Source organism: Cyprinus carpio, chromosome B19, assembly GCF_018340385.1.
Source record: "Cyprinus carpio isolate SPL01 chromosome B19, ASM1834038v1, whole genome shotgun sequence".
Lineage (NCBI taxonomy): Eukaryota > Metazoa > Chordata > Actinopteri > Cypriniformes > Cyprinidae > Cyprinus > Cyprinus carpio.
Window position 1 is genome coordinate 17,565,359 of NC_056615.1, and position 12,430 is coordinate 17,577,788.

Here is a 12,430-nt window from a genome sequence, read left to right on the forward strand (position 1 = left end):
CTTGGTGTGTATGTATGAAAGCTTCTGTGGCTGAATCAGTTAGTTTGATCAAAACAAACCCAAACAGAAACTAATAGGAAGTGAACTGAACTGGACCTCTAAATCACTGTAATAACAGCCTCACATGTGAATACGACATGTGCTAGAAAAACCTTATTCCTGTTGAAGAGGCTTTCGATCCTGAGCCGCACTCTCATGATGGAATGGAGCACCTTTAATTTGCTTTGTAATTGTATTCCTAAGTATGTGTGTATGTATGTGAGCTTCAGATCAATAAGCTGTTATGAGACTGTGAAGTTGAGACCCTGGTCTGCTTCGGGTCGATGTTGACTTGTAAGCACATTTCAGATTCAGACTGCCGCACTGCCTTTGAGTAGATGAAGCATGACATAATGCAAGGATATAATAACAGAATACAGCAGAAAAATAATAAAGGTCATCTTTTTGTACATTTTCTTTTTAAATAAATTAGTAAATTAGTTATGTTATAATAAATCTTCATTAGCATCATATAATTATAAATATACTGCACTATAAACACTATGCTAATGTATTCACTACATGTACATGTTTAGTTATGTTTTCTCATGCAGTTAGGATGTTGCGAAGACATACACTTCTTAAAATAGCACATTTCTTAATATAACAAACTGGGTGATATTCTCCATGTAGTGAATAGTGAAGAGTTGATGCACTATCGCATTTAGACACAGTATATGCATGAATGCTTTAAATGCCTCTTGTTGTTTATGTTCTCTCATGCATGTTTTGAGATGTTGTGATGGACATGAGCAGAGGTGAAATTTCCAGCTTTCCATCCTCTCTTTCCACACTGACAGTTACTCTCTAAAGAAAGTCAGATCACTTGCAAAATAACAGTGTAGATGGTCAAAATTTGAAAACCAAAATGTATGAACAAATCATATGATATTCTGATACCTAAAGACGGCTTTTTGGAGTTTCTTTGCCCAGTGAATTAATCAGTGGTAATAGTGAGTGTAGCACCACTAATTATATATGTATGTATTTTTATTTATTTTTTCTTTAATTTTTTTCAGTTAAAATCCCAACCAGAAGGACCTACATTGACCCAGAAACCTGTGAAGATTTGCTCCAGGCTGTTCATGCCTTTGCCAAAGAGCTGGACATCTCTAGCATCAAGATCGAGAGGATAGTCCATACAGGTACCAGACATCAAAACCTTACTTTTCCCACTATCCTATTAATATTCCTGCAAATTCATTTTTTGTTTTTGTGACCGTTTAATAGATTTTCAGTGTTGTGTGTTAAGACTCTTTAGCCATTAGCTCATATCAGAAATGAAGGCTTTATTGTCATTTACTGACTTTTATGTTGCGTTCAAACACACATAACTTTGTCTTCTTTGGAAGACAATGTTTACTGCTAATAGGAGTATCATAAATGTGGTCCATTTGTCATTCAAGTCAATATTTACAACATCAAGTTGAGTAGAATTTTCTATTTTTTTTTTCTTTTTTTTTTTTTTTGCTCTGTGTCAAGATCTATGTAAACTAGGCATTATGTTCATCTCAAAAATAAAGGTTCTGTCATCATATACTGTTTCTCCTGTTGTATCCAAAACCATTTGACTCATAGTTCTCTTCTTTGAAAAAGAAATATAGCTAATGTTATGTACTGTCCATAAAATTGCCAGGAATGAGGAGTTTTCAAGCTTCAAAACAGGAAGCAAAACACCATAAAAATATCGTAAAGGTGGTTCATATGTCATTTAATCTGTTATTCATGACATGAGGGCGAGTAAATGGTGTCAGATTTTTCCTTTTGGGTAACTGTTCCTTTAAATGATGAGCAATGTTCTCATTTATGCTATATAATGAGACACAATCAACATCAGCTGAACACTTTCCTCCTTTAGGAGACTTTGGGGAGGTGTGTCGAGGTTGCCTGAAGCTTCCCAGCAAACGCGAGTTGCCTGTGGCCATAAAGACCCTTCGTGCGGGCTGCTCTGAAAAACAGAGACGCTCATTCCTCAGCGAGGCGGGAATTCTGGGACAGTTCGATCATGCCAACATTGTGCGTCTGGAGGGAGTCATCACCAGAGGTCAGTAAACACAAAGAGATAAGAAAAGAGAAAAGAGAGATGCATGGGACATCCCTCTGTAGGAAATGAAAGCTGTATCCTCACAGGATCGGGGAAGACAAAGAACGAGAGGAATTAGGGATTTGATGGCCCTCACCTGAAAGAGATTCAGGAGGTAGAATAGATGGTATGTCCCTCCATTGCAAAAGAAAGAAGGAGGAATGAGCCAGCTGTCCCACTGCAGTAATGGAAAAGAGAATGATAAGCCATTGATTGTACGGTTTACTGGGAAGTGGACCCCTGAATAAATGGGCCGGTCCTCAAAAGCACAAGAACTGAAAGGGAGGGAAAGGTCGATACTTGCAGGATGGATGATCAGCAGAGGTAAAAGATCAAAGACAATGAGGAGCTGTAGATGTTATCACCTCCAGGAAGGACAGAACGAGGAGAATCGAGCTTAAATGAAACTGGTAACTCTCAGTCAACAAGCGTGATGGAAGGAAACTTGGCTCGGGGTGGAGATGTACGGAGAGAGAAGAACAGATCCATCTTTAGATTGATCGATGTGATGTTCCTGGAGATAAAACAGCTAGATGGATTTGCCTAGCGTGTTCTTGCCGAAAGGGATGAGGGATGATGAAGGTGTTTTGGAGACAGGGAAGACCAGAGGGGAAGCTAGATTTGCTGAATTAAAGAACTAGCAGTGCTGATATTAGTGTGGGACTTTGTGTATTAGCGCTGAAGGAATTATTAACATTTGTGTCTTAACATTGATTCTACATGTAGAGAATGATAGAAATGCATGCATGAAGAGACGTATCAAGTATGCTGCATATAGTGTATGTTAGAGAAGTTGTCCTCAACTAGTTTTGCTTCAGGACCCAGAATTTCCAACACAATACAGTACCAAATAGTTGCAAAAAGTGGTTTTAAATTCAAATATAGAAACAGTATTTTGATACTGTACCTTTAAAACTTCACTGCTGTTCAAAGGTTTAGGGTCAGTAAGAATTTTACTCACCAAGGCTGCATTTTTTTGTTCAAAAATACAGGATAACAGTAATATTGTGAAATATTATTACAACTTAAAATAACTGCTTTTTATTTGAATTTATTTTAAAATGTCATTCATTGCTGTGGTGGCAAATCTGAATTGTTAGCAGCCATTACTCCAGTCTCACATGAACCTTTAGAAATTATTCTAATATGCTGATTCTTTGATGAATAGAAATTTTAAAAGAACAGCCTTTATTTGAAATGTAAATCTTTTGTAACATTATAAATGTCTTTACTGTTCCTTTTTGCCCCCAAACTTTTGAACAGTAGTGTACTACGTAGTAATTCACTCATTTTTGCCACTTAGGTGTTCATAAATGATCCGACTCTGGGTGGTCTGGTGAGCTTTGAATTATGAAAGGTAGCGTATGTCTATATAGTACATAAAACTCTCGTATTTGAATAAAGTAAGAGAATATCTCCATTTAAATGTTCAGCTATTTAAATTTATATTGTGATTCGTTAACAAAGCATAATTGGTTCTTGTTTGAATTGTTGTTTTAAATGAAGAGTAAGAGACCATTTATTCAGTGGTATTTTGGAGAGAAGAATGAATTGGGATTTTGGGATTGAATTAGCCTGTGTGTGTGCAGTGAGCGCAACAGCAGATGTTCACGTTGGAATAATTGGTGGCCAAATCACAGCAAGCCCTCTTAATGACTCTAATCTTTCTCCCTGACTTCTCCTCCTCCACTGGCAAATCTCAGTTTTCCTCCTGAAAGCTACACACCCTCCTCTTCACCCACCTGTCAGACCTCCACACCTCAGGTGGGCGAGACCCAGAGCTGAGAGCCCAGTAGGAGGTCTTCTGATTGGGGTTGGTCAGGCATGTCTGCTCCTCCCCACAGGAGGTGTGATGGAGCTGGGGACGGTAGATTGACCAGACGGATAGCGCAGCCTCCTGTTCATTGGGCTGGTCATTGAATTCTGCAGATTGTTGGTGTCGGTGTATGTGATTGAGGGATCTGTCTCTCTCTCTCTTTCCACCTCTCTTCCTTGCGCTCTCTTTTGCTTTAACACCTGGGGATTTACCGCTACCCACCTCCCTAATGGAGCGTACTTCCCTCGTCTTTCTTTGGGCCGTGTTCTATCACTCACTGTCTAATGCTCACTGGAAATACAGACACGACAGATATTATTGCACAGTGCTGTTGAATACTTTATTCTGATTAGTCAGTTGCAGTTTCTTATCTAAAACTATCTATCTATCATATTTTCTCTCATTCTACTGTTCTGTTTATCTACAGTGACTTGCTGACTGCATGTAATCTCTTACATAACACTCACACTTTTATTAAAACGTGATGTTTGTGCCCCTTGGACAACCCCACCACGTCTTCTTTCCCCACTGAAGCATTAAACAAACTCATGATCCAATTTTTTTTTTATATGTGTGTTTTTTTTGCTGCAGGCAACACTATGATGATCGTGGTGGAGAGCATGGCCAACGGAGCCCTGGACTCTTTCCTGCGGGTAAGAGAATGTATTTTTTGTGTCTGTTTGTTCTGCTGACTATAATATTCTGAGTCATCAGATGCAAAATGCTGAGATAGTACAGTAAATGTTATATATGAAATATTTAGGTTGCATTACAAAACCTGCCGGTGTGATTTATTGATAAAAAGAGAAAATGAGAAGAAAAAGCCAAGTGAGGTGTTTCACTTGGCTCTTGTCTCAGAGTCAGATGAGGTAAAATTCTTGAAAGGAAGGGATATGATAGTTATTTGTTCCATGTTTTCATAAATATTTGAGTGTTTATATTCTAAACTGTTGTTTTCCTCCCTTTCTCCTTTCCATTTTCCAATTCCAAATCCCTTTACCCTTTTTCTTTCCTTACCCTTACCTTCTTTCCTTGTTCCTTATCTTTTCCTTTTTTCAATTTCTTTTTCTTCCTTCTCCATTATGTTCATTTCCTTAATTCCATTTTTCTTTCCTTTTACCTTCTTTATTTTTCCATTACATTTTTCCTTCCTTCTGTTACCCTTTTCTTTTCCACTGCAATGCTTTTTTCTTTCTTTATTTTTCCTGTTTCCTTTTCCCTTTTTGTCTACTTCAATGTCCTTTCTTTTCCTCTTGTCCACCTTTTTGCCATTCCTTCCTTTCTTTGTCTCTTTTTCTGCACAGAAACACGAAGGACAGTTGACTGTTCTTCAGCTGGTGGATTTGCTGAGCGGAGTGGCGTCTGGGATGAAGTATCTGACAGAGATGGGTTTTATCCATCGCCGACTGGCCGCTCACAAAGTCCTGGTGAACAGCAGCCTGGTCTGCAAAGTGTCAGGCTTCAGACCTCTTCAGGACGACAAGATAGAGGCGGTCTACAGCACACTAGTGAGTATTTTACCATAATGCAACACAGCACTCTCAAACACTTTTGAATGAGCCAATGTAGTCAGCATTTCTCTAAAAGTCAAAGCAAAGCTCTTATCTAGTTTATCAAACTTTCATGCGATTTTTTTTCTCAGTACTTCATGCTTCTGTTATGATAAGATGAACACAGAAGTCAGGATACAGTACGGCACAATACGACTGTCTTTCACCTACACAATACACTCACACCATGATATCACTTTTTTGTGTTTGCCAAGGATGTGTTCCTGAATCAACATTTTTTTCTTCTTTCCTCTCCTCTCCCGTCCCTTTCCTTTTTTTGTTGATTTTTTTTGCTTGTTTTCTTCTCTAATGTCCTTTCCTATACAATTTCCTTTCCTCTACAATTTTCCTTTCTTTTATGTTTTTTGTTTTTAAATAGTTGCGCTAGAAATCTGTCAAACTGATTTGTGCAATTTCTGCACCTTTAGTGTGTTTGTTTCAACAAAAAGAGTTTATTCCAGGAACATGTCCTATTAGCAAAATCACAGTCACCGTTGTAGCTTGTTTCTCTGAGCTGTTAATTGAAAGGTTGTAGGTTCAATTCATGAAGCCTTGAGCAAGTCACTTAACCTCAGGTTGCTTCAGTGGAGATTCTCTCTGTAATTAGTGTACTGCAAATCAGATAAAACCTTCTTCTCAATGACCACTTACTAATTAGTATTAGTAACCATAAAGACTGAGTACATTTATGTCAATTTGTTAGACATAACAGGGTCTGTCTTTCTTTCAGCACGGAGGGAAGAGTTTGGTGTTGTGGACGGCCCCAGAAGCCATTCAGTACCATCGTTACAGCTCAGCTTCTGATGTGTGGAGCTTCGGTATCGTCATGTGGGAAGTCATGTCTTTCGGGGAGAGACCATATTGGGACATGGGCAACCAAGATGTACGTCTATCCCTTTATGTTTCTTCTAATATATCACCGCCTGTGCAGTTCTGCATCTCTTTTCTTCTGGTGTTTCTTTCCTCTCTGTATCTCTTGCTCTCTCGTTTGGGTGACTGCTTTTCCTCCTCCTTTAGATCTCCCTAAAATCCTTTTTAAATTATTTTTCTCCCTCCCTGCCTCCCTCTCTCTCTTTCCTGCCTCTCTCTGTTGGTAGGATGGGATTTTCCTGTGTGAAGTGAGAAGTTATGCATTTGTATAAAAATTTTAAAGTAGCTAAAGCAAGGGGCCTTTAAAGACCCCAGATAAAGAGTGGGTGTATGTGTGTGTGCACTTTGACTTCAAGTCCACTTCAGCTCCGTGACCAATCAGACTCAGAAGTCACGCGGCGTGTGGCCTCCTTTCCACGCCTGCAGAAAAGATTCCCATAGTGTCTAAAATAAACCCTGGCTGAAGGACATCACACCTTTTTTTTTGGACCCCAGTAGTAATGTAGTCTCTAAAAATTTAAAGAAACTACATAATTTTGTTTTTGTTTTTAATTTCTTTTAATTTGTAGCAAGACTTTAGAAATAGAATGGAATTCCAGTCAAAGACGCATTTTAAAATACACACTGGAATGAAAAGGATATTAGTATTGACACACATTTTGTATTGGTCCATGCATAGTCCTTATTTTATTTTGTTTTGATAATGCTTTTTTGTGATAAGATATTACTGTAAGGCCAAATATGTTTTTATTCTATGTATATGAGAGAAAATACACGATCAAGTCATTATGAATTAAAGAACCTCATTGTGTAAAGCTTTTCAGCAAACAATGCCATCTTTCACTACAAATAGTGAAATGCTAAACGTTTTCCATGTTTATGGCTAAATTAATGATTGCTGGCGAATGGCATTAATGCATCTTTCATGTTATGTATTTGGTTTAAATATTGTTTGTGTTGTCATAAGTGACTTTTAAGTAGTACTTTTATTAAATATTAAATTTAGGATTATCTAATAAAAAGAGAAGATCATAGAGGAATGCCAGTCAAAGACACATTTTGAAATACCTACTGAAATAATTTAATTTGCTAACTTGTCTTAGAAACGTCATTATTAGCGTTGATTGCTTTGAGAGTACAAAGAAAGCTTCCTGGAAAAATTCATTAAAAATGCATCAGTGAGATGTGTACACAATGAGGTCTAAAAAGTTCACACTTAAAATCTGTTTTAAAACTGGAAATAAACTGAAATTTTTTAAATAAATAAATGTTACAATGTAAGATTCTGCATTTTTTTTATGGGTCAGTAATAAATATATTCCATTACTCCAAAGAGTCAATATTCAATAATTATGTTTTTGTGTTTAAATGTGTGTATATTTACATTACAGGTAATAAAAGCTATAGAGGATGGGTTCCGGTTACCTGCTCCCGTGAACTGCCCGCCGTCTCTGCACCAGCTCATGCTGGATTGCTGGCAGAAGGAGAGGACAGAGAGACCCACCTTCACCCAGATCCACAGTGCTCTCAGCAAGACCATGAGGAGCCCGGACAACATCGGGTCCTCCACCCTGGGACGCAGGTACTGAAAAGCTTCTCATGGTTCCCCTCTCCTTGCAAATCATCATGTTTTTCACTCTGAAGACAGAAATCTCTTTCTGTGTTTGTCCAGGACCCTGGGCTCATCTGTATCACTAGCAGAACGAACGCTTCCCTCCTTCCCCTCATTTAGTTCAGTTGGAGAGTGGTTAGAAGCTGTAGACATGGGCCGCTACAAAGACAACTTCACTGCTGCTGGGTACTGTTACCTGGAGTCAGTGGCTCGCATGACCATTCAGTGAGTGACATCGAAGTCCTAAATAAAGCTTTTCTCTTATTCAGTTTGTGTGTAACTTGCTCCGTTGTTTTTGCAGGGATGTGCTGAGTCTCGGCATAACCTCTCTGGAGCACCAGAAACAGATCCTGTCCGCCATACAGACTCTCAGAGCGCAGGTTATCCAGATGCACGGCCGTGGAGTGCAAGTCTGACAGACCCACAGCAGTGCGCTGGCTTACCGAGGAAAGACATATGGATGTCTGTTCTCGTAATTACCCAGCAGGCCATTCGACGGTCAGGAGGTGATAACCAAGACACTGCAAATGGTGGTTTTCTTCCTAATCTTCCCTTTTTCATTCCTTTATCTTCTCTTTGGGTGAACACTGGTTCTTTTCTTCCACAAACAAGTTCTTGTTTTCTGAGGGGGACAATATCACAAGCAAGATGATTCCTTTAGAATAACCCGCGTGCTGAGTTTGACCTGCTTTTCTTCCGCTGTTCTTCAATGACATGAGCTCTGTCCCTTTTAGTAGGACTTTAAGGTGGTCGATGCCCTCCGTCACTGTCCCCGGGGAAGGGCAGTTTGACTCTGAGCGATCTCAGAGCAATTAAAAGGGCGACTTGTATTTTCTTTTTCCAAGCAAAAGAACTCATGCTTTGTAGCCACTGATCCTCCTATAAAGTGGACTAAACCGAGAGCATGTCATCCATTTGCTCCTCAGACTAGGAGAGCATCTCGCCGTATCTTCAGGACATAAGTTGAGTACTGATGTAAGGAATCTTAAATAATATGTAAATCCCTTTCTGTGTGTGTATTCTTGATTTGGTTACTGTCTACTTTTTGCTTTCTTTCCTCCACACTTTAAACTAATTTCTGAATTTCCGAGTTTAAATTAGTATTGTCGGATGTCTGTACTCGTAATGTTTTTCTTGTTCTGTCTGCTATAGGGACAATGTTTGCACTGCAGCGTCCATGACTTACAGAAACTTGTACCATATTTATTAGATGATTTATTTATCCATTTACAGATGCTTACTGGAGTTTGAATTCAGAAATATTGGTCGAAAATGGAAAACATAACACTGAATCTGGACGTTTCATCAAAATGCTCTTCGATTTTGTTTGTGTAATTTCATTTTTTCCTGCACTTTGAAAGTGAATGAGTGAGTGAGTGAGTGGATGTGACAGGGATGTATACACGCATATACATTCACACACTTACAGATTTCATTGCACTCCACAACAGCAGGTGTCTGATACTCTCGGACATGTTTAGTACTTGATGTTGGCGTTTCGTACAACAGAAGTGGTTGTTCTTAAACAAGAATGTTCTGAATGTTCTAGTGTTATTAAATTTAGACTACTGTGTGATTTGAGCGTGTGAACAAGACTTGGTTGGACTTGGATGTGTTTAAGCAGTATTGAGTAAAATCTTAATTTACAGTTCGATCTTAGAAACAGGTTGGTGCGAATTTCATTAACAAAGACCATAACAAACAGTTTGGATCTGGATTTTGCCACGAATACATTTAGTACAAAACAAATGTCTGGATTTTTTTTCCTCATATTAGCTTGTTATTGATTTTTAGGATATAAACAATTAAAGCTTTTTGGAATTTAACGATAAGAGCGTCATTTTCACTTTCTCTGTTTTACAATTACACACATACAGAGATGCACATTTGTCATTATTGCAGCCATATCATATCTGAACGTGGCATAACCCGAGTTAATAATCACCTCAAAATCTAACGGACACAGACATGCTGTACTGTAATGTTTAAGAGCCCTTTACCGAAAAAGACTCAATTCCCCCTTTGCATTAAGTGTATCATTCTGATCTCTGTTTGATACTGTAAATATGTATTTGAAAATGCAATCTATTTTTATAATTTGTTTGAATAATAATGTGTTGAATGAGATCCTCTCACTGTGTTGAAATTGTTTGAATTAGGAGAGTCGCGAAGAAAAGTTGATTGAAATCAAGTCCTTGTTTTATTTTTCTCTTTTCGGTTGGAATTTTTCATGATTTTTACCTGTTAGAAAAACAGATGGCTGTTGCAATATTGAAACACGTTATTAAAAAAATACAATACAGGTACCCTAGACTTTATTGTGTTTGCTCGCGGTCTCCTGGCTTCCAGCATACCTGCCTGAATTCATACACACATGGAGTCTATTTTAATCATGTGTAATCAATGTCGAGGCACGACAATCAAGCGTTTCCCGTCAGCTTTCAACCCCCGGAAAAACAGCGGGAAGCAAAAAGGTGTTCTTTGTTCTGTATTTTTATCTAAAGGTTTCTTTTTAATAAATGATTTTCTTTCCAGCTAGATAATTTTTATGAGTGACAGGATGAAATTACACCAGAATATTTATTAAAATTTCATGTTGTTATGTCTTTCCCACTGTTTTATGTACAGTATCTAATCCTGATTCTTTTGTTCGAAATTAAGTTGTCATTCATTCCAAGAGATTTAAAGATGTCTAGGAGCTTTAGTGGATCCAAGTGCTCATTTATATCAGTAATACTTTGAACGGTTTCTCTCCTTTCACGTACCTTAGTACTAAAAAATCCCTTGGAGATAATAATGGGGGAGAACTGAAAGTGTGAAGAGGAAGAAATGCATTGTGTGGAAGATAATACACCTGCTAATACTTCAACTCCCAGCAGTGAGAAATCATGGCACAAGTGTGTGTGTGTGTGTGTGTGTGTGTTAGGGGAGTGTTTACATGTTTTTTGTGTTCAGATTAAAAGACTCTTCAGTAAGAAGCAAGAAGGGTCCACCTCTAAGCTGGTGTGAAGGGGAAAGTTTCCAAATACAAAAGTTTGATCCAAGCAGTTAGAGTGCCAGGCCTCAAATCGGATTTGGGAAATTAATCCGGATCGGGAGCAAGTGTGAACAAACAAAGTGGAGTGGGGCTTGATCTAGCCTCTCTCCAGGAGTATTTCGCCTCTTGAGGTCCAAATACCACTCTATAAACTGAGTTCAGTTCATTCACTGAGGATAGAGACGTCAAAGCTGTGTGGGTGTATTTAAGTGACAAACATTGAGTTCTTTTCTGAGGAGGGCCACATGAAAGGAGAAGATGAACAGTGTGTTCTGGAATTCCTGCTGGGCTTTTAGTGACTTTAAAGTGAACTGTGATTAAATGCTCTAGGAGGCTAAAATACTAAAAACCAATCATTATTATGCATTAATTTATGATAGACATGCTTGATTGAAGTAAACAGACATGTTCTTGTGTGTATTTATGTAGCCTTTAAACATACAAATTATATATAGGCCTACTGTATGTATATATGTGTGTGTACTGTATATATAAGTGGCTTTTTAAATGTTACAACAACTGTCTTAAGTTGTGATCGAGTCGTTTTGATCACTAGCAAAATTTTTCAAAACTGATTCAAAAACAAAATTTCTGAATTAGTTTATAGAATACTCCATTACTATTTCCACTTGTGCCAAAAAATAGTAAATATGCACCTCAGGGGCATCGCTAGATCCTTTACTGGTGCATGATCCCCAGTAAAATATTCTTGATAATTCCTTAAGTTTAATAACATGTTTCATGTTTTGTTTTGTTTTTATCAGCCGTTTAGAATCACAACAGTGAATGAATCACTCTTTCTTGTCCAATAGGTAACGTTAAAGGTCATTAGAACACATCACACACACACTATATATATCACAGGTTTCTCACACACAAAAATATGATAATATATAATAAAAAAAAAAACAAAAAGAGCCCTGGATGAAGTGGATATTTACCAACAATCCACTGTAGAAAACAAAACTAGAAAGTGTCTCCTAAAATTTAAAATCTATCAACGATGAATTCTTTTCCGTGGGCAGCATGTGAACAACTCAAACCAGTTTATATATATATATATATATAATATATATATATATATATATATATAGATATATATATATATATATATATATATATATATATATATATATATATATAGTAGTAGTAGTAGTATTTTTATTATTATTATTATTATATTATTATTATTATTTGTTTCAAAAAAATTATAATAAAATGTTAAATTAAAATATGGGCACACTTTTTGCTAGTGGCCAGGTCACTCATTACTGATGAAACTCTAGATGCAGTTCTGAATTCAGGCACTTTCTTCATGAATGAGTATTTGAATCATTGTATCGATTGGCTCGGCGCGCGGAAGGTACCTCTCCTGCTGTGACGTCGATTGAAAGTAGACTAAAGCTAAGGCTATATTGGTATT

The 12,430-nt window shown here is 37.6% G+C and overlaps 1 protein-coding gene across 2 annotated transcripts in view; it reads left to right on the forward strand.

Moving 5' to 3' along the window:
- The window catches only part of LOC109075309 (ephrin type-A receptor 7-like), a 129,422-nt gene extending 119,151 nt beyond the window's left edge, over positions 1-10,271 (forward strand). For both annotated transcript variants that reach the window (XM_042746090.1, XM_042746091.1), the window contains 8 exons: positions 1,059-1,184; positions 1,898-2,083; positions 4,530-4,591; positions 5,243-5,446; positions 6,219-6,371; positions 7,750-7,940; positions 8,031-8,195; positions 8,272-10,271. In XM_042746090.1, coding sequence (XP_042602024.1) covers positions 1,059-1,184; positions 1,898-2,083; positions 4,530-4,591; positions 5,243-5,446; positions 6,219-6,371; positions 7,750-7,940; positions 8,031-8,195; positions 8,272-8,386 — 1,202 coding nt within the window. In that variant the 3' untranslated portion in view covers positions 8,387-10,271. The remainder of the gene's footprint in view (positions 1-1,058; positions 1,185-1,897; positions 2,084-4,529; positions 4,592-5,242; positions 5,447-6,218; positions 6,372-7,749; positions 7,941-8,030; positions 8,196-8,271) is intronic.
- Positions 10,272-12,430: the final 2,159 nt, after the last annotated feature.